At 46.6% G+C, this 21,564-nt stretch overlaps 3 protein-coding genes across 3 annotated transcripts; 1 reads left to right on the top strand and 2 right to left on the bottom strand.

The window, feature by feature from the left end:
* Window positions 1-3,779: 3,779 nt before the first annotated feature.
* On the bottom strand, window positions 3,780-9,194 carry LOC144152067 (transmembrane protein 14C-like). The gene is made up of 4 exons (XM_077683271.1): window positions 8,976-9,194; window positions 8,818-8,919; window positions 6,916-7,003; window positions 3,780-4,000 (listed from the first exon to the last, which is right to left on the bottom strand). The coding sequence occupies exons 1-4, from the start codon at window positions 9,049-9,051 to the stop codon at window positions 3,922-3,924; spliced, it is 345 nt and encodes a 114-aa protein (XP_077539397.1). The 5' UTR covers window positions 9,052-9,194; the 3' UTR covers window positions 3,780-3,921.
* Window positions 9,195-11,128: 1,934 nt separating this feature from the next.
* Window positions 11,129-15,146, bottom strand: LOC144152066 (transmembrane protein 14C-like). Its single transcript, XM_077683270.1, has 4 exons — window positions 14,519-15,146; window positions 14,356-14,457; window positions 12,779-12,866; window positions 11,129-11,939 (listed from the first exon to the last, which is right to left on the bottom strand). Exons 1-4 carry the CDS (start codon window positions 14,592-14,594, stop codon window positions 11,858-11,860), a joined length of 348 nt encoding a protein of 115 aa, XP_077539396.1. The 5' UTR covers window positions 14,595-15,146; the 3' UTR covers window positions 11,129-11,857.
* A 184-nt stretch (window positions 15,147-15,330) lies between these two features.
* Window positions 15,331-21,339, top strand: LOC144152065 (3-oxoacyl-[acyl-carrier-protein] synthase, mitochondrial). The gene is made up of 2 exons (XM_077683269.1): window positions 15,331-15,525; window positions 16,306-21,339. The coding sequence occupies exons 1-2, from the start codon at window positions 15,508-15,510 to the stop codon at window positions 17,644-17,646; spliced, it is 1,359 nt and encodes a 452-aa protein (XP_077539395.1). The 5' UTR covers window positions 15,331-15,507; the 3' UTR covers window positions 17,647-21,339.
* Window positions 21,340-21,564: the final 225 nt, after the last annotated feature.

Genomic DNA, 21,564 nt, shown 5'->3' with positions numbered 1-21,564 from the left:
CCCACAAGAAGACCATCCACTACAAGACTTAGATGCACGGAACATAACTCGGATGCCTTTTGGAGCTGCTTCGAGTCCTGTAGTTCTAACGGCTACTTTGAACCACCAGCTTCAATCTGTGGTAGACTGGCAACCAACGACAGCCCGACTACCGCAAGACTCCACCTGTATGAACGGTCCCCTCATTGAAGTAGAGCCCACTAACGAATTGAACAGGATGCACAAGAATGAAATCTCCCGCGAAGCTTCCATGAACATTTGCAAACCGGCGAGCAACGACACTGCTGTCATTCCCACATTCGACCATAGAGTGACTTCACAGAAAAAATCCCACTACTCGCCTCGTGGAACCTTAAAATCGCTGAGCCGTCTTCGGAACCAGCGCTTCAACACGCTTTCGTTCAAGCTCCAGAACATCCTGCACTACATTGAGGAGGCAAAGGGAACTACAAATCTTCGTGAGCGAACGTCTGAAATGCGAAACGAGTCGAAGAGACGCAAGCGCCAAAAAGAACGACGCAGAAGACGTCATGCCGAGCCCAAAGTGAGGCATCAAGGGAAAACTGTCGCGCTGCACACACGGAACACAGCGGAAGTGAAGACACGAAGATTTTCAGGGAGGAAAACACAAAGAAAAGGCAGCAAAATCTTACCCTCACAGAAGGTCCGACACGTACAAGAAAAGTTTTCCGTCTACAGCAAATTTCTCTGCTTTAGAAAGCGTTCCTTTTCCTATCGTTACAAATCCCCTCTGGCTAGCAAAACACCCTGGACAAATTGTAAGAAGCAGCAGATTAGGCGGTATAAACACCGATGGCGGAGAAAGCGCTCTGGAACGAGGAACGAAGCTCGGAAAGTTCACCTGGAACGTCCCCCAAAAATGCGGACTTATTGAAGGATAGCACGCTACTCGGAAAAGCTCTTCCAAGACATGTTTAGACCTTGACATGAACGGAAGAATCGAGATCGGCCGCAGGGACAGAGTCTTCAGGTCCAACAACCTACGTTTTTTCTTGCGGCACTCCACTCAAGCGCCCCGAACCCCGACTTTACCGTTCTGAAGCCACCTAGCGTCATCTGTCGGCGGGGGAGACTGTTGCGACTTCCTCGCTCCTAGCAGAAGACACTTATCATCATCATTTCATGCTGCTTTTCACGAGCTGCATTCTCTCGTGGCTACGTCGGCTCGCTCCACTTCTTCTTCTTGGTTCCATTAAAGCCCTCATTCTCATCAGACGTGCGCTCTCCGCTCTCTCTCGACGGCTTGGCAGCCGGTGGACCTCGAAGTCCATTACAGTATGCAACTAATGCAGGTTACCTTGGATTGTTTAAGATGCTGCTAACTTAATATTTGCAGCCGTGTTAGCATTGAGCTCACGTGCAAGTTTCTGTACATGCGTGGGTGGTTATAACTGAAGAATGTAAGAGGCAGCAGATGCTCTATTAAAAAATTGCTGTGGTTTAGCTTTGGTTAACCCTAGTTGATAACAAAAGCTTCACTGCCCTGGCCAGGCCCACTGTTGAGGTGAGGCCGAGGTGTGGTTTCGTAGTGATAAATAGACACGTTTGCAATGAATACATTGCTTATTCATCATCTTTTTTCGCCTCGGGTGTTTTTTAAGCCTCGCCACTGTACGAACGACCACAGCTGGATGTTCGTCTTCCTCCATTGCACACGGCTCTGCGCCGCACGTGGCCTTCTGGCCTTCCTTCGTGGCGCGTTTATTGCTGCAGAGGCGGACTCCTCGCCTTCCTTCTCTGCCAGGTGGCAACACGGGTTCCGCGCACATCGCAGTTCCCTCCTCGCCTATCTCTCCCTGCCATCGGGCCGCTGCTCCGTGCTGGGAGCCCCGCCAGGTGGCAACGCAGGTCGCACACATGTCTCCGTTCCCTCCTCTCCCATCTCTCGCCAGAAGGGTTGCAAGCTGGGCTAGTTGAAAAGACATATTCTTGGATGAAACTAGGGCGAATTTGAACAAAGAGAGTGGACCACAAGTATCAACGTGTGTTTGAGGGAGCATGACTTGTCATTAAAGGACCCCCCATCATCCCATCTTTCTTCGCATTGTACAAAGTGCCGCGGATGCAAACCTAATTTTTCTGCCACTGACATTCTATTTAGGCACAGTGAACAAGCACCCTGCGAAAGTATGGAACCATTCCACATAGCAGAAAGATATACAAGTGTGTCAGCCAAGCAAGCGCGTCTTCATCCCAAAGAGATTGCATATCTGCGTGGGCCTTGACTGTAGCCGGTGTCTATTAGTTGCCCTATCACCGTGGCTTTTGTAAACTTGTTTTACTCATGTGCAGTGTTTTTTATTGTTTTGTGTTAAATGTTTATATTCACCTTTCTTGGTGTTAAACTTTAGTTTTTAGACCAGCAGATGTCCTTGCATTCCCCCTCCTTTGTCTTTAAGTTTGCGCTGGTTTCATCCAAGCATAAGCCTCTCTCTCCCTGCCATCGGGCCGCTGCTCCGTGCCGAGTGTTTGTGGAAGGAAGTGCGGCTTGACCTCTAACTCTCAAGGTCAAAACTGGTCACCCCGTGAAGAGCGCCCAAGGTAGCATAGCGTAGCTTTCTCTACAAAAGCAGCACAAATTTACAGGGGCACCTAACCATCTCCTATAAAGTGAGTGATAGCATGTGTGGGTGGGCATGTTGACATGAGTGTTGGCTGCTATCATCACTCGCCCATCTACCTTGTGGGTACGTGAGAACAGTGTGCTGGTATCTTGCCCTTGCAGCCAAACTGGGAGTTGTGAATTGACCGTGAGCTTAAGTCTCACAGCTGCTGTCATCGTCATTGGCCAATCCACAAATTGGCCAATGTGGGTATGTATATTAAACCTTAACTTTGGGCAACTTTAATGTCAAGCGTGATGACGCGACAGTCGTGCTTGTACATCAAGCTGTGCATTCCATTTGACATGGTTGGGCCTCAAAGCGCTAAAGTGGGGCCATAGGGGAATTGTGATGAGAGCTTTCTGGCCTCATGCTGCCAACTGGAATTTTGATGACTCGTTCTGGTTACAAAAACCAGAGAAAGTGGCTTTTCTTTTCCTTTTTTTTTTTGCCAACTGAGTCGTGTGCAAGTGATTTACTTTAAAATGCCCAAAGTGCAGCCGAAATTGTTAGTCCTTCCAGACCCCACAAATATCGTGAGAGCACAGAAATGATTTATCACATCTAGTCATCCTTTCTTTGCGAGGGGAATTCTTTGGCACACAGTATTGGTTACAAGAGTACGCCCTATCACCTTCATAAAAGCTGCGTGTCATTTACATCAGTCCACAGCTGTAAAGCCAGATCTTGATCACTGCGTACCGCTTGCGAAACTTCATCACAGAATGTTATGCCCCCATTCCCACACCCTTTCAGCAATGGTTACCGAATGCATATAAGCACAGCATGTGCTTGCGAAACAATGTGCAACAGCCTAATGAAGCTCTGGCGAAATTTTTCAAACATGAATCTTTGCTCAGCAGTAGAAGAGGCCATTTTAACTTGACAATCTTCAGGCAGTTTGATGAATGTGTCAAACATGGCAGTGTGTTGTATGCCGTTTCAAATTCCAGCTGGCAGATAGCAGGAACAATACATACTCTGATCATTATAGAGCGCTAAGTCAGGGGTCACTTTTTGATACATGGGCCCAATGCCAAGTTTCACAACTCTATATGTCGAAGAACTCAGTGTGAAGCTATGGCCTGTTTACTTCCACATGGACTGGCAGACAGGTCAAGCTTCAAAGCTTGAATAGACTTCAAAACACACAGAAACAGACAAGAAAATTTTATTTTTAAGTAGAAGTATAATCTCCTGGCACGCATGCTAATAAAGAGACGTCTGTGCCTTCCAAAAAAATTTAGCTAACATAGCCATGCAATCATGACTTCATCGAAGAACTGGCAAGGCAGCATCAGTCCTTTTGCAATGGCACCTCTGGTGTGGATGAGGGTGCAAATGCCCGGCAAAGTATTCTGCAGCACATGCCAATGCTGGAATGGGAAAAAACAAAGGTTAGCCCAACAGGCACATTGCAAGGTTAGCTGGGTCATGCTGCGTGTCATGAACGGGCAAAACTAGCCGCGTATCTGGTCCTTTTGTTGCAAATGTCGACGAAAGACAATAGCTGACTGGCGCCCTTGGCAAGTAAATGCCTCCCTTCTCTTTGCAGCTCGCGTCTCGTTCCTCTTAACGTAACACGCTAGATGTTTGCTTTAACGTAACACGCTAAAGGTTTGCTTTTAAGTCAATTTATATTTACCGTCTTCCACTGCTCCAAATCAGGTGCCTTGATGCCAGCGCTGCTGTACGGCGGAGACGCGTGTGAATCGAGGCACCCTACTACAACGTTTATAGAACCACGTTGCCATACTTCACGGGCGCTCCAAGCGGAACGTGGAACCTATCTAGTGGAACCTCTCGTTGCGTTTACCGTTTGATTTCTTAAATGCCGCCAGGAGCTATAGTAGCGCTTGCAACAGCAGGCGACAATTTTCTGCAGTCGATACAGTATTTCATTTTCTATTGCAAAAACCAAGCATCCATGAATTTTTTAATACAGGAACACTGCAAATATCACTTATGTATTGATTTTCTGCCGTATATTTGTGTAATGTCCTGTTCTTGTTCAACAACGTTGACAAGTATGAACATTGACACCGGACTTTGACGTTTAGATTTGGCTGTGGGTATACAGTCAAACCCCTTTATAAGAAACACGTACTGGGGAACAGTTTCTTTCTCTTATTAGAGGGGTCTCTTATAAGCAAAGTACTATGTTTTCACTAACTGATCAACCCCTAGTTCAATGTGGGCACCATACGACTAAATAAGCTCAAACAGCATGTTGCAAAAGGTTTATTCTAATTTCTGTTTTGCCCCCAGAATTTATAAAATTGTTCTGAATCTTTGGTTGCCTCATGACTGTATTTACACTATTTTTTACAACCGCTTCTGCAAGCTTTCTCTTCTTTCACTGCTTGCAGAAGGTGAATCGTAGATGTCGAGTTCACAAGCCTGATGAATAGCCTGAGTGCACAGCTTCTTCCATTGTGTGCTCTGGCTATTTATTCATCACGCTTGCAGGACTCAACATCTGGGATGCTTCTTGATTGGGAGCTACGTGATTTGGAGAGCCCACTGCGCACTCCCGGTATCCTTGGTTTGCGCAGAAGCCTGCATGTGCGGTCACGCTTTTTTGCATGGCGGTAAGCTTTAACCACTTCCGTACATTGCATTTCCATTGGCAGGGCTGTTCGTCATCGCTTCATAGCTGTATGAACCACTGCGTGTTTGCTGAAGTTGTAAAAAATGGCGACTGTGGGCCCCTTTGATTCAACAGCAGACGCAGCTTTGGCCCCGCATCTAAATTTAAAATGTCCGTTACAAGCAGATTATTGACCGAAATTCAAGGATGTCTTGTCCTTTAAAACCATCTTCTACATCCGATGTCTGTTATAAAAGAGGTCAATTTAATGGGAAAGATAGGGTGGCCATCCATGCGGGTGAGTAGTCTCTCTTATACCAAATTGCCTCTTACATCCATGCCTCTTTATAATGAAGTTCAGCTGTATAAGACTTGCGCAGCTTCGGTTTTACTTTGGCCGGGTGGGTGAATCGAGTCGCAGACATACAGACAGACCAAAATTTCTGCGTTTAAGTAGCTCAAGAAAGACGATCATCTTTAAAAGGACAAGAGCAAAAAAAGCCACCCCCACCCCCCGCCATATTTTACTTGCAGAGTGAAGCTTACTCTTAGTTTTTTTTTTTTCCTTGTGTACTTTCTTATTGATAGCACAAGAAATGCTGAAGCAAAAAGATCTTATAGGCAGGCAAGCTTGTACAGTCATGGACAAGTGAAACGCGGTCAAAAAAATATGAACCAAAACATACAAGTACTGCGATTCCTTCCCATTCAGGTCAAATTAACGTGTGACTTAATTACAGTAACACTGTTTGGAAATGTGGCTTTCCGAATATACCAATAGCGCACCATTATTGGGCCTCCGTGAACAGTGTTTTTTTTTTTTTTTTTTTTTTTTAACTGCGTGTTCCAGTTCATATTTTCGTGCCTGAATTTCATTTGTCCATGACTTCAAAATGCAACACTAGTTGCGAAGGTAAAGCTAAAATAGCTACAGCACAAAAAGGAATGGACATGAGGAAACCACAGGATGAGTGCTGCCCATACGTACACCCTGCAGAGCTGAAATTCTCAGCTGAATGAGGCTTCCCCTAACTTGAATGCCTAGATCACACTATCACCGTCAAGATTCCTAGTATCTACTTTCCTTCTAATAAAAAAAGAGATCTGATACTCTATACCGTTGCTGTAACGCTTGATTTACTTAGGAGCTAAAAATCAACCACAACAATTTATCAGTGCAGTGCCATCTTGTATAGATACATAACATGCACTATCGTCAATTTAGTTCAATAAATGTGACGCTTGAACGGATCAGTATAGATGATTGGAGTAAGTTTCTGATACGAACAGGCAGCTTGTGCAAGGGACATTGTGGATTTATAGATACGGGTAACTATTTTGGGAGGCCTTTTTTTTTTTCCCTGCTTAGATGACGCAACCAATAGTGCGCTTGTTCAGTTCCTGCCTGCCATCTTCATTGTTGACTTATGTCTCAAGCCCTCCTTTCTCTATCCTTGCTTCATATAAACATTTGTGAATCACGTTAGCCCAGTTTGATTTTGGCAATGGCCGTGGGTTTGGACATAGGGCAACTGTTTTTTACTAAAACATCTTGGGAACCATGCAAAACTCAATGGAAAATGTTCTCTAGTCAAGGCAGCTTGGGTTTGACAAAAAAGGCAAGGTTAGTCCCCAGTGCAAAGCTGTGGCCCTGCAGCATGCAGCACATTGCAGCAGCGTGTGAGTGCAAGCAACACTGACCTCAAGGCAGCAACCAGTCCAGCGGGCATTATCTTTGATGACTTTGCAAATCTGAAGCCCATCAGGCCAGCCAACACTCCTGCAACACCTGTGGAGAAGAACAGCGAAGACAGATTGCGGGTGGATTTCAAACACATGGTAACAGACTTCTTTTGTGTCACACTGCGACTGTGTGCATGTGGTCTTGGAACAAGGGATGCACCTGGTGGCAGAAATGCAGCCATATATCTGTGGTCTTGTATGCGGCCAAGAACGCCCCACCTGAAAACTTTGCCACAAATTTGTGAGAGCACAACACCCTAGACAAAGCCGGAACATCGGTGGGAAGCGGCTTGCATTAAGATGAGCTTATGCAAATTTTATCTCTCCTTACAATGTGCAAAGCTTCAACCACTTCACGTGTTGCCTGGTTCTTGTGTGCCAAGAACAGTCGGTATCTGTAAAGCATGTGCTCCAACCACATTTACAGCAGTGCTTATTAAGTGCAAGTCTGCATCACCCCCAGTATTGCATTAAACCACATAATACAATGGTATCGTCTCATAAGCCGCGCCAACACTGCTGTCGTGCTTGGGGTAACACAGTTGAGCTTTCCCATGTACACCAGAAGTACTTCGTCCAAATCTCGCCACCTGCTGGCGTTAGTGACAGAAGTGACCACTGGAATTCTGAGAAGTGTATTTTCGTGTTCATGCACAGCTCATTTTACCTGCTCTTGAATACAGTGCAGCTGTGTGATCGCTGCAATGTAAGGCACTGCAAACAGATCGCCAGCATTCCATGTTTTGCAGCATATATGTTTAATTTCCACGCTACGTCTAACAGGGAGCAATTCTTCCATGCTGGAATGTCCTCCAACAACCTGCTCCAGCATGCCTTCCGTCAACCCCTTGACTCAAGGGTAAAGGACCCAACACGACAACTAATGTTCCACAGTAGTACCCTTGGCCACAAGGAATTACCTTCAAGTGCAAGGTTGACCCAATCAACAAGCTATCTACAGCCACCCCGTACACGCACACAATTCCACGGCTCATCTCGGTTGCCCTGCTTTATGGCTCCGGCTACCATCTGACCACCCTAAATCTTTACTAACTAATGACAACCTCAACACTGTAACGGGAGCTGCCCAACGAACTACGTAGTGCAGCGCTAGTGTTGTCCCCGGACTATCTCATGTGCCAACTGAATAGCAGGACCTATTCTGGGCCTCCAGGTCTCTTGGTATGGGCACACTGCTTCTGCAGCCCTTGGAGACCTGGAAGACCTGGATCTTCTAAAACGTGTACTAATACAATATCTAAACTCCACTATGAAGTGTCAAATAATGCAAGCACAAAGGTATGATGTTTTGAACTGGAGTCCCAAGCAGAATGTTCCATGTTCTGTTTAAGCCTGTCTCGTGCAGAGTTGGTAAACAGCGAGAATCAGCCAATCAGGAGAGTGGACGCGGCGGCACCAGCACACGAGTGTCACGTCACATGCTCCGACAGAAGTGTTTCTCCGCAGAAAACCACGCCCACAGCGCCTGCGCTCCCATCCCACCAAACTGGTGCTTATCTCTCTGGGTGGTGCGTTAGGAACTTTGTTTCGACGCAATACGTTGACTGTGCCCTTTTTACGTCTCCCAGCTTCTGCAGCAATGCACGAAATTAGTGAACCAGATAGTAGTACCCGTTTCCTTTTTTTTCTTTTTTATAATGATTATTACATATTTTAGGTGTAGAGTTCATCTGCTGAGACTGCATCTTATTGTTGCCGCAGAAGCCTTAAAATGTGCAGGCGGGTTTTTTTTTTTTTGGTGAACATGCTCTCAAGGCAAAAGTAAAAGCAGGTGACCGTCGTTCAGCGAACTTTCCTGCTGGGACCAGCAGCCTCTGCGAGGATAAGGATAGCACTTGCCAAGAGATAAGCAGTAGTTGCTTGGGTCGTGCGACGTCTGGTAGGCTCCTATACAGGCCAGTCCACCGAAAATCAAACCTGCCATCAGCGATGCGACGCTACCTGCAAAACACCGCAGTTGTTAGCACACGGGCGCTCGCTTATCTGGCGAGGCTCACCAGCTTTCATGTAGCCTATAACACCTCCCAGTGCGACGACAAACGCGTATCCGTAGGCCCATATGTCGACAGGCATTGTTCTATCCTTCGTGGTACGATTTTCGGTACTAAACGGTGAACTTAGACTGGATTTTGGGTGGCCCGCGTCAACAACTACGCGGATGAAACTGAGAAACGCCTGCCGCGAAGAATCTGCGGGAACTGACGCTGGAGGCGCTGGCGAACTGACTTCCCTCCATGAGTTGAATAGAGAGCTTTACGTAGTAGAGTACCAATGCAAGCAATGCAAGTGACAAATCAAGGAGGGAATTTTTATTTTATTAAGCGCCGCCATCTTATGAAACCTTTATTATTTTATAGTTGTTTTATATGTTCATCACAAAACTAAAAGCAATCAGAAAGACCCCCTCCAGTTCGCTTCTTGCCACCGTCAACAACCGTCACAACATATGGTCGTAACGATATGACTGATTGATTGGTTGTGGGGTTCCGAAACCGAAACTACACTTGATCTACGGGCTAAAAGGCGTGACGCGTTTGCCGAAATCTCGACACACACGGGCGTTTTCGCTTTTCGCCTCTTTCAGAAAAGCAGCCACCGTGGCGGGGATGGAACCCGCGTCTTTGGGTTCAGCAGCACAGTGCCACTGAGCCACCGCGGCGGAATTATTGCATGGCGCATAAAGTTTCTTGCGTACGTGGCGCGAGTCGTTTGGTAGAATTTTCGGCAGTGAGCTTCGCCAACTGAGTAAGCCCCCATTCCAGCAACCCCCGTCACGCAGACGGGAGTATTGTAAGACGCCCATAGCTCTATTACTCCAGGTACAACCCCACAAAACGGCTCGTTCCTCGTAGCGCCAATCTGGCGTAGAGGTAAAACTACTGACTGGCCTTCAAGCTGGCCATAGAGGGGGAAAAAAAGAAAAAAAAAAAGGTCAAGCCAGCGTTTCGTGCGGCTGCGCAATGAAAGCGTCTAAACGCTCATGGGGGGATAGAGGGAAAGAGCAGGGGCACGTGCCATCAAAAAATGATACAAGGAGGCACTGCCTGTATCGAAGTTATTTTGTCTGCGCAGTCGAGCAGTCTGTTTTGTTTTGCGGTGCAGGTGTGTACTACGTGCGGTTTACTGTGTGCGCTCAGTGCTAAAACCAATTGCTATCACTTGGCAAAGTTGGTTTAACCACGGTCAACTACGGCAAACAACTGGCCAAACTGCTACCATGCACTTAACGAGCGCACCATGGAAAGTGCATTTCTGGTACTTGCAGCTGGCAGTGTAGCGATCGTTGAGCAACCGGACGTCAGTGTTGATCTTAATTTAGTGGCGTTTCAGCCGAGGTCCTGGGAGTCCACATGAGCTACCAATATAATCAGCCAGGAACTCCTGGATTTCGTGGCACACATGGTTCACTTGTAAATAGCAGGGTAGCAGTTTAATTGGTGACTTTCCTACTCTCTTTCTTTAGTGACCAGTCCGGGTTAGAAAGATTTTTTTTTTGTTGAACACCATCTGAACAAGCACTGATGAACCAATGTCACGTGTATAATGTTGCCTGTCAGGTCACTCTCTTTCTAATGTGAGAAGGAGAGGATGCCCGAGGCATGTCTCACATGTTGCACACCCCACCACAGACAAGCGGCGAATGTGGGTGACCTAGGGCCCCGAAACATGGAGGTGTAAAACTGCCACCTTGCAAATGCTGCACAAATCCTGTTAATTGTTTCTCATCGTTTCGAAGTCATGCACGCAGCGTTTAACCGACCTTCATAAAAAATATGCGGCCCAAACTGCACGTGAGCAAATTCGAAATCAAAGTGTTAAAAACTGAACCTGATTTTTTTTATACAGATGGCTTCTTTGGTTCTACCTAGCATTGTACATACGATGATGACTGCAGCTGTTCTGTATCACTTGCCAATTAAGTTTGCAATTGTGATAAGGCACGGCCATAGAACTTCTGTAGAGTACTTATGGTGATTTGGTATTTTGTATGGGAGCACTCGGTGTAAGGCCACTTAGCCTTCCTCCACATACATGCACTATCTTCAGCAGTGCAAAAGGTGGCAACAGCAATGTTCCAGACGATTTCATGCAAACCGGCGGCCAGTTGGGCCAGCCTGGAATACGAAAGACACATCTCGACACAGCAAAGTAAAGCCGTAAAAGTGTGTTTATTTCTCAAGCACACAGGCTCATCTCCGGGTGGCAGGCTTCATGCTACACAGCAATGATGGTATAAAGAGAGCACATCAGTAACATTTAGGAGCTCGGGCGTGCGTCCTTCCTTCCAACCATTTTGACTTTGTTCAATGCCTTTTATTGTAGCCAAGCTAGCCGCCACAAACAATGCTACAAGCCAAACTCGTTTCACACCCCAATGCCACAGACCTGAGGGCTCTGTTTTCGTATCAGTATTACAGAAGGCACCTGTGTGGCATAATGGGACGGACAGGTAATGTTCACCATTCTAGTTATTTTTCAACCTTGCTAATTTCAAAGCACAACTTTATAGAAATTTGCAACAGTCTACAAAGACAAAAGCTCCTTATTTTTTTTTTACGTAATATCGTAGGCTTGGTTGGCGTGAAAGCTTCAGGCGTGTGGTGGCTTCACCGCAACAGCTTTTTACTGCTGCCTCCAGTAGCATTAGCCATACACTTGGGTGAGTTGGCAGTTGCAATGGCTCCTGTCATTGACGTGCTTGAATTGCAGCATGTCAGACTGTTTTCATGCCAAAGTGCTAATCGTCTGTTTAGGCACAGTACCATACCCACAAAATATGATCGCACGAAACTTCGAAAGTATTGCAGCTCAAGAAAATGAGGTTAGCACAGCCATGCAACCATGACTCTTCATTCCAAAAGTGGCAAAGCATGCAGCATCACTGCTTGGGGGGCACTGGCGGCTCCGGAGTGGATGAGGGTGTGAATGCCCGCCAAAGAGTTCTGATGCACATACCAATGCTGCAATAGAAAAAGAAACAAAAATTTTAGCCTAGTGGGTATTTTACACGGTTAGTGTGTTCCTGCTACTTGATGCGAAAGTAAAAAGATAAGAGAACAAAGGCAGCCCTCCACATTTATCTCGCAATGCGAAGCTTTCTTCTTTAGAGTTTTGAAAAAGGCACTTAGGCAGGCAAGCTTGTTTAACGAAACAGCAGCTGTAAAGGCACAACCAAAATTCTACACTGAAAGAGGCTTTCCTTAATCACATCACCATCAAAATTCCTGGTACTTTGCCCTTCATTAAAAAGCAAGTTCGGTGCCCAAGGCTATAATCTGGGGCTTAACGCTACCACCTACAACTGCTTGATGCATCTTCAATAGATACAAAAACATGCAATGGGCATCAGCAATTTATCTCAATAAACATGGCACTTGAACAGATTAGATGATGGGAGGGGCAGCTTTTGAGGTGAAAGGCCAGCTTGGACAATGGACATTGTGGGTTTATAAATACCGTTCACTATTTCAGGATGCCGCCCCTCTTTTTCTGGATATAAAACACAACCAATAGTGCACTAGCACAGGAACTGCATGCCCTTGTTTCTCTTTCAGTTTGCTTCGCAGCCAGCCCTCTGGTTAGCCCAGTTTGTGGCTGACAGCCTTTCATTTTAGCAATGGTCATAAGTTTGGGCACTCTGGACAAATATTTTTGCCTACATTGCTTGGGAAAGTGGTGCAAAACCCAAGGAAAAACGTTCTCCAGTTCAGGCAGCTTGGGTCAAAAAAAAAAGGCAAGGTTAGTCCCCAGTGCAAAGCTGCAACAAGTTGCAGCCATGTGTGAGCACAAATGCACTGACCTCAAAATGGTAACAAGTCCTGCAGGCATTATCTTTAATGACCTCGCAAATCTGTAGCCCATCACACCAGTCAGCACTCCTGCAACACCTGTGGAGAGGAAGATGGAATGTGAGTGGATTCAAAACTCAAGGTAACTGACTGCTTCTGAGTTACACTACGACTATGTCAACGTGGTCTTGGCGCAAAGGAGGTGTCTCGTCGTTAGATGGCAGCCATAAACAAACCGGCAGTCTTATATCTGGCCAGGAATAACCTACCTGAAAACTCGGTCACAAATTTGTGAGAGCACGCCCTAGACATAGCTTCAACTTCAGTGGCAAGCAGCTCACATGGAGCTGAGCTTAACATGATTCTGTTTCAGTTTTGCAATCGCAGAATTAAGCATGTGGTTACTGTTTCATTATGGGTTCGCGTATCGAACACTGGACTTTAGTTATACATGGTGGTTAACTGGGTTTGTTCATGCTTAGAGAAAGTGAGTACAGGTGGCTGCATGACTGAAGGATAGAAGTGAAAGGGAAGTGGCAGCCCAGGCGCAGACAAAACTTGATGCACAGTCTGCTCAAATTTCATCGCGCCCCTCCGAAGACTGATTGTGGGGTTCCAATGCTTCGAAGCTACACCTGGGCTATGCACCATAGTGGCGGGCTCCGGATTAATCTTGACCATTTGGGGATCTTTAACGTGTACCAGAAAAGCAGCCACCAAGGACAGGGTCGAACCCGCAACCTTGAGCTCAGCAGCACAACGCCATAGCCACTGGGCCACAGCGGCGAATATAGGTGGAAAGGAAACTCAAGGGGCCACATGCTAAGGGCTGTTCCTGTTGGATTGGTTTCGCATGCCATGTAGGGCTTGGTATGGATGCAGTGCTTTTCTGGCACTCAGCTTGGCTACACGGCGCCATCTGTTAGTTCCTCTTGTAACAGTTACAGGTGGGTTTTGTATTTCCTGTACTGCACCCTGAACTACAAGGCAAGCCATCACAATGCACAATTTTTCTCTACACCGTATTGTCCTGCAGTCTTCGTCTTTTGCCATACCACTCAATTTTGCCCGTCGTGTTTTTCCGATTAAAGTTGACACATTGCACTGGCACCTCACAATTGTGTTTTCTGGCAGCAATAAGCTACATAATGAAGGTAGGAAATGATTTCACGTGTTGTACAGATGTACTGCGCACAGATGATTAAAGGCTTTGATACGCCACTTCTGGGCATTGACTGCAGAAGTGATGGTGGCAGTCCCTTTAGGATGATCATTAAATTAAATTTTCAATACTTCACTGACTAGTTTTCTAAAATGCATGCCTTAGGTGCGCTACAGTTATATGCATTAAAATACGATTATGAACTTGTTTGCAATGATGACACTTTATTTTTGTTTCTTTTTTATTGTAATGTTAATGTAAAAGTTCATCTGCTAAGACTGAACTCCTGGCACCAGCAGAAACCTTGAGATATGCAGGCGGGTTTTTTTAAATGAACACGCTTTCAAGGTACGAAAGAGCAGCTGACCATGGTTCAGCGAACTCCCCTCCTGCCCCAGCCTGTATAGAAGTTAGGAGACTACTTGCCAAGGGATAAGTAGTAGTTCTTGGGGTTCTGTGACGTCTGGTAGGCTCCTATACACGCCAGTCCGCCGAAAACCAAACCTGCCACCAACGACATGACGCTACCTGCAAAACACGGCAATTAGCACAGGAATCTGGCAAGGCGATCGACGCTCATTGAGCTCACCAGCTGTTGCGAAGCCAATAATGCCTCCCAGCGCTACGACAAACGCGTATGCGTACGCCACTATGTCGGCTGGCATTTCTCTGTTCTTTGTGGCACGACTCTTGAGACTGGAAAGCGATCTTCAGGAGCAATGTTTGGGTGCCCCGCGCCAACCACTACGCGCATTCAACAAGTTCGAACGCCTGTCGCTTCCCCACGCGGAGAATTCGAGGAGGAAAGTAAACGAAAACGGGGACACGCCCGCGAGCAGCTCCGCATTTAATCTGCCTATTTCTTTCTCTATGATCTGCCCATCCAGGCACTGCTCAAAATTGCTCTGGGCGGGTAAATGAAAGAAAATTGGACAGTGATGAATGTACTAGCAGCCGTAGTGACTGTAGCAACTGTAGGCTGTAGAACCAAAGCAAATGACAAAACATCAGGCGTCGCCGTTTCGCCGGTTTTACCAAAGGACTCATCACAAAAAACTCCCCAATGCCAATCAAAAAGAATGGGTCACAATGCAATTTCTAGATAGCATCTAGATAGTCTGTCAAAGTCTGTCTGTCAAAGAATGTCAGTCAAAGTCTGTCAAAGAAGTCTGTCAAAGAATGCGGCCTAGATAGCGAGAATCGAAAAAATATTTTATATCTGCTTAGTTTTATACTATCTCGACTAGAACCCATTAATTCATCTTATTTGAAGTTAATGCATATTCAGAGTCTCGGTTTAGCCTTACAGTAAAGTTATTTCACGCAATATCGCAACATGCGTTCATAACGCCGGCGGTAGCAGCTGGCAACCGAAATCAGACATGGCAGCGCCCATGGATAGATCACGACCGGCTATATATAGCCGGTCGTGGGATAGATGACGGCGTTTTGATGAGGAGCCAACTCTATGGAGGAGCCCGATCTGGCCCGATTACTGCATCAATTTTAACTAGTTTTAATTGTGTGGGTGCACTATTTAGTTTCTAATAGTAAAAAACGTGCTTGAGAAGTTCTAACATGCATCTTAAACCTTCGGTAAGTGTTTAAACATACCGAACCACTCTTTTTAACGGAAGGCTTTATTTAGTAGTGAAGAGAGGGAATGTTTAGCAGTCGCGAGTTCTACTTTGGACGAAGGAAATAGGAGTAGAAGGAGAAAAAATGCAGAAATCTTGCAGGGAGTTATTAGAGCAGCTTGCAATGGAGGAATGTATGTGTAGTTAGAGATACAGAGCTGGATGTACACCCCGGTTCACAGTACTGTGCCAGACCGCTCTCAGATGAAAAGTGCGGAATCGTAGGTGAATAACCTCAGTGTAATGCATTTGCAGAAATGCATCAAATGGTCTGCAAATAGAGTTCAATAGAGCGAAACATAGCAGAGAGGGACGCTGCTAGCTTATCTTTCTGGGACAGGTCGCTTGAGTTGCTAAGGAAGCCATATTTACTTTGGGGTTCGGGTTGTTATCACACTGCAGTTCCTTTTTATTTAACGTCCCTGTTTCCTTTCCTGGTGGAGATTTTATTTAGTTGCATAAGTTCCAGCTGGAGCACAGTCAACGCTTTATCTTTGGCCATTGCCCCCTGCCCCCTTGCGGGTACGTGTCAACTTATCAAAGGGTCGACATGAATAGGGTTTGCTGAGGAGAAATGCTTATCTCGTACCTTAACATCGTTGGTCTTCGTGGTCTTCGAAAAATATTTCTGGGTGAACCATTTGTCTGCGATGCTTTTGGTGGCATGTAGTACTTCGCAGCTTAAATTTATTTTCCTAGTGCAGCCATTTTAATCAACAGTGTGCATAATTCGTTTCAGTTCTGCCGGCAGCTCAGTCGTCCTGTTTGTGAGCTGCGGAGATGTGCCACCCGGAGCAGTGACAAGCCTAGGAGGGTTGTGGTCACTGGTTTGGGCTTAGTCACGCCTCTGGGTGCAGACACCAAGACGTCATGGAGCCGCCTGGTGCAGGCGCACAGTGGCATTGTTCGACTGGGAGAGAAGTTCGCCGGTATTCCCGCCAAGGTAGCCGGCCGTGTTCCCACCGACGCCTCCCAGAACCCGTCGCCTTTCGACGTGCACAAGTTTGTTCCCAAGTCGGACCTTCGGGTCATGACCATGGCCACAGTGTATGCCCTGGCTGCGACCGAGGAAGCTCTAAAGGATGCACAGTGGCACCCAACGTCAGACCTCGACTGCAAGTCTACGGGTGTAGCCATCGGCATGGGCATGTCTGATCTGGAGTACATTGTTGACAGTGGTATGACATTTAGGGAAAAAGGCTATAGTAAGCTGAGCCCTTTCTTTGTTCCACACATTCTTACAAACATGGCCTCTGGGCACGTCAGCATCAGGCACAAGTTGCAAGGACCGAACCACTCTGTTGCTACGGCCTGCACGACAGGCTTGCATGCCATTGGTGACTCATTTGGCTTCATACAGCGTGGGTACGCCGACGTCATGGTTTGTGGAGGCACAGAAGCAAGCGTCTCACCACTCAGTGTTGCGGCCTTTGCGAGGATGCGGGCCCTGAGCACTGCTGAAGATCCGGCCAAAGCTTCGAGGCCCTTCGACAAAAACAGGGATGGGTTTGTGTTAGCCGAAGGTTGCGGTATTCTCGTTTTGGAAGAGCTACAGCACGCCGTTGCCAGAGGAGCTAACATTCATGCCGAAATTTTAGGCTACGGACTTTCGGGCGATGCTACTCACATCACGGCATCGGCGACTGATGGCAACGGTGCATTTGAAAGCATGCAGTCTGCATTGAGAAGTGCCCGCATTGGCGTCCGGGACGTTACCTACGTGAATGCCCATGCTACATCGACGCCAATCGGTGATGCTGCTGAAGCAGCAGCAATCCACCGCTTGTTCGGTGCTGGTTCTCGTGGTGTGGCTGTTTCTGCAACGAAAGGAGCCACAGGTCACCTTTTGAGTGCGGCTGGCGCCATGGAAAGTGCATTTGTGGTACTTGCAGTTCGAGATGCAGTGATTCCCCCAACTGTGAACCTTGAGCAGCCGAATGTCGGTGTTGATCTCGACTTGGTGGCTCTACAGTCGAGGCCCTGGGAGGCCACAGAAGCGGCAAGGAGGATTGCAGTCAAGAACTCTTTCGGATTTGGTGGCACGAATGCATCACTTGTTATAGCGGAGTATAAGGGGTAGCAGCTTGTGTTAACCAGCTGCTATCCTGTGCTGCTCCTTTAGTGACTGATTTATGTTGAGGAGGAAGAAACCAGTAGCATTTCCTGAACACCTTCAAAATAAGCACTGTGAAAGGGACGGACAATTTTTCGTCGCGTATATGTTCTCTAGCTCATATGAAAGCCAGCGTTTTATATAGCCCGGTAACCACAAGCAATTTCTAAACAAATTGGTGGAAATAATTTTAATCTGGCAGCAAACTTCCTGAAATCGGAAGGGTGGCGGTTCGTAGTGTCGAAACTTGGCACTACAATATGTGTCCCTGTCACGTGACCTGCAAACCTAGCAGCTACTGTAACTGCTGAAATGTTCATTTACGTATTGAACTGTAACTGCTGAAACGTTTATTTACATATTGAAAACCTTTTAACACAAGTATTTTTACAAGGTTAAATTGTATATGTATTTCTAAACATTATTTTGAAACTTTTAAAGACACGCCGCCCGCCGTCGCCGGGTTGCTCTCAGTGTGGCTAACTGAGCCTCCATGCCCAGAATCAACGGCCGCATTCAGTAAACAGACTCAGTGAAGGACCTTGGACGATTCTGCCCGAGTCAGGGGCGTTTGTTCTGCCAAAATATTTGATTTCAGTTTCCAAATACTGCAACGGCAGCTTAAAAAAAAAAGGGAAAAAAAGATACGTCACGCCTGGGGAGAATCGAACTTACCACCTCTGCAACATGAAGCCAGATTCTACCTATCGTCTATCCCAACAGATGGCGCATTCGTGCAAAATAGACCTTTGCATTAAAAAAACACATAAAGGAACAGGAAAGCCTGCGATTCAAACATTTATAGCTGGGGACAAGTTTTTAAATATCATTTTTCATTTCACATACAGAGAAAAGTATGTTGCCGAGCTACTCTATGTCATGGTTGCCAGCATTATTTTTGGGAGGGACACATACGGCTCGTAGATCTAAAAATTTCGATTTAAAAAGTTCTAGGGCGTTATCAGCAAAACCGTTTCTCGTCAAGGTGATTTAAGTGATGCCCTTTCATTTGGGAAAGAGAATATATACTCGACAAAAATCGGTTGTCTGTCCCTTTAAACTTACAGTGCACTCCATTCCCTTTTTGGCTGTGCACTGAAAAATTACCCAGTATTCTAGTGCTCCAAAAATGCCAGTTTAGATGTGCTTCTGGGTCTGTCTTACATTAAATGTTACTATAGGTGGTATTCGTTGAAAACTTTAGCTGTCAATTTCTTTGCTTGGCAACACTGGAAACAGCCATGGCCGCTGTGCCACAGCCATGGCCGCTGTGCCACAGCCATGGCCGCTGTGCCACAGACATGGCGCGGCTTGGGCCACTGCGCCTGGGTGCCGAAGAAAAAAAAATGCCGGCCTGTGTCGTCTGCTCCGTTTCAACCAGACTCTCAACGGTGGCGTCAACAGAGATCTTATTAATCACACTCACATTGGACTTGAGGCAATACTTTGCGTTCGGTGAGGTAGAGATTGTAACGTGCAGCACAGCCATGTGCTTAGCACGGACAAGTACCGCCATCCCGCTGAGCCCAACGTAACGAGTGACAGCGCACTCACATGGTTGCCTGCATGCGTGCCTCGCCAGTGAATACAAGCTATGTCCTGACCACTGGATAAATAGAAAACTGAATTGGTCAGATATCGTTTGGCATTGTCGCAGTATAAGAAGTTTTCTGGCCGTTGCAAACCCCTTGCTGCAGTTCTGTAGTTACTGTGCCGACACCAATACCCTGCTGCACATTTCCAGGAGCAAATGTGATCTAGACGGAACTTTTTTTTCTACATTTTGTGGCCGGAGCTTTTGAAAACAAAATGTGCGCAGATCTTGAACACATGGAAGATTCATTTCAGGTGCAGGAGAAAAGGGAAACCAAATTGGCACGTTTTCACACGTAAGACTCGTTACGGGTGTTATAGGTGACAGACTTCGTGGGACTAACCTGTCTAATGCAGCACAGGCTGCCAAACCCACCGTGGGTTCGAGCGAGCCAACCCGTAAGGCAAGAGCAGCCCTCGCCACGCGTGTGCAGTCACTCTGAGAAGAAGAAGTAGCACCTCAGAACTAGTTTTAATTCACAGTTTTCCACAGTACAACAATCAGCCCTGGTAGAACACTCCTAGCCTTGGAGCAGAGAAGGGGGTACCTGCCGGCCACATGCGTCAAGCCGCAAAGTCTGACCACGTGGGGCAGGTAATCAGCAGCCGTTGGTCCAGTGGCGTGAGCCACCAAAGCGCTGCGGTTGACGGATTCTGGAGATAACCGGAATGGACCACCAGACTGACCGAGCAACCAATAACAACTCATATCACCTGGGCAGGCAGGGAGTGCGAAGTCAGCGGGTGCATGCAAATCCGACTCCTGGTATGTACGCCGACCTCGTGCTGGTGGGAATACGGCAGCCGCTTCAAGCTGAAGCTGCAACGCATGCTGCAGGCATGGTACCTGATAAAGTTGGGGCTTGGTCGTCTCTCCCGCGTGGTCCCTGTGCGTGCGGCTCTGAGCCAGTTCTCTCAGCTGGGGCCACTGCATCATGCCCCCACGTGGCCCACGGACTGCCACACATTGGTCAACCGTACCCCCTTACAGGGTAAGAGGGCATAAGGAGTACTCCTTGCCCCTCTGGGAAAGGGCATCACAGGCTAGTGTGCGTGTGTACTGGGAGCAGTCCTGTTAACATCCACACCACTTGCTTTTTCTTTCACCCTGTGAAAAGATCGTATGGATAGGGTTGCCACCTTTCCCCGGATAAAAAAGAAAAAAACTCCTTCAGATGGGGGGTATTAAGAAGGTTGAATTTGTGTCGAAAAATAGACACCATGTTGTCTTGACATGCAATGTCATTTAATGTCGCGTTTTCATATATAGTACTGAAAGTGTCTGAGATTTTGGCTATTGCTGTAAATGTGCTGCACTGAAAAGTAACCACACATACTTTGTTCATTAAAGCTCTTCTTTGCATCTGAATCCACCAAAGAACGTTAAGAGGTATGCAGTGCATATGACATAATGTATTCGATATTCATATATACATACACATGCATTGTATTTTCACTGCTCGCGTGTCTTTTTGCAGTTTGTCAACACATAATTATTGTTGCAGTTGCTGAATTGACGCTTACAAAACACAGAAAGATAATCGCGTCACAGTGGCCAGAAAAATCGACCTATGACGGTTGGTTTTAAGTACGGACCAGCAACTGGCCTGCTGTCTAAAGAACTGGTCGGGCCGGTCGAGAACAGGGCAGGTGGCAACCCTATATACGAATGGGCAGCAAGGTTCTGACGGCAGCTGCCATTGCCATTGGCCAATTCGCTCCAGTGGGCAAAGAAGAAATGTGGGTGCATATGCCGACATCGCAGCCAAGTGGGGAATGGTGAATGGTCCGTGAGCTTCTGACATCATCTCTCAAGGCCACTAGTCAATCTACCTCGGAGCATACAAAGCTGCTGAAGACTTGTTTTAAAAATGATGTGTTTATGCATTTTTCTAGCAAACCTAAACAATACAGACACGTGCTTCATTGAACAATCATACCCTATGGTTGAAGAGTGCATCCTAGAGCTGTTGCCTCCTAACACAAATATAACGTAGCGCCAGATGACCAAATATTGTTTTCAACAGTATCAATAAAGTGGTGATGTCAAGGAAACGGGGCAGACAAGACCATACGTTCACTATCTCATTGCTCTCGCTCAACATGTGCACCGGGCCAGCCAACATATTGCTTTACATGTGAGGACGCTTTCTTTCGTATGCTGTATCTGCATGAAAGTATGTGTACGTATAAAAGCATAATGGGTGATTGTTCGGTTAATTTTATAAAGCATCCAAATGCGATCAATTTTGTTGACGACTGGGTCCTCTGAACTAAAAGTGAACGAGGCAA

This window comes from Haemaphysalis longicornis, unplaced genomic scaffold, assembly GCF_048455015.1.
Source record: "Haemaphysalis longicornis isolate Haplotype H1 unplaced genomic scaffold, Haemaphysalis longicornis Haplotype H1 scaffold_9, whole genome shotgun sequence".
In the NCBI taxonomy this organism is placed as follows: Eukaryota; Metazoa; Arthropoda; class Arachnida; order Ixodida; family Ixodidae; genus Haemaphysalis; species Haemaphysalis longicornis.
This window is presented reverse-complemented; position numbering and strand designations above follow the sequence as displayed.

Coding starts and splice junctions, on each gene's coding strand:
- LOC144152067 (XM_077683271.1), bottom strand. CDS start 9,051: ATGCCTGTCGACATATGGGCCTACGGATACGCGTTTGTCGTCGCACTG. Junction 8,920..8,975: donor TATAGGCTACATGAAAGCTG/GTGAGCCTCGCC, acceptor GGTGTTTTGCAG/GTAGCGTCGCATCGCTGATG. Junction 7,004..8,817: donor CAACTACTGCTTATCTCTTG/GCAAGTGCTATC, acceptor TCTTCTCCACAG/GTGTTGCAGGAGTGTTGGCT.
- LOC144152066 (XM_077683270.1), bottom strand. CDS start 14,594: ATGCCAGCCGACATAGTGGCGTACGCATACGCGTTTGTCGTAGCGCTG. Junction 12,867..14,355: donor GAACTACTACTTATCCCTTG/GCAAGTAGTCTC, acceptor TCCTCTCCACAG/GTGTTGCAGGAGTGCTGACT. Junction 11,940..12,778: donor GGACTTGTTACCATTTTGAG/GTCAGTGCATTT, acceptor TTTCTATTGCAG/CATTGGTATGTGCATCAGAA.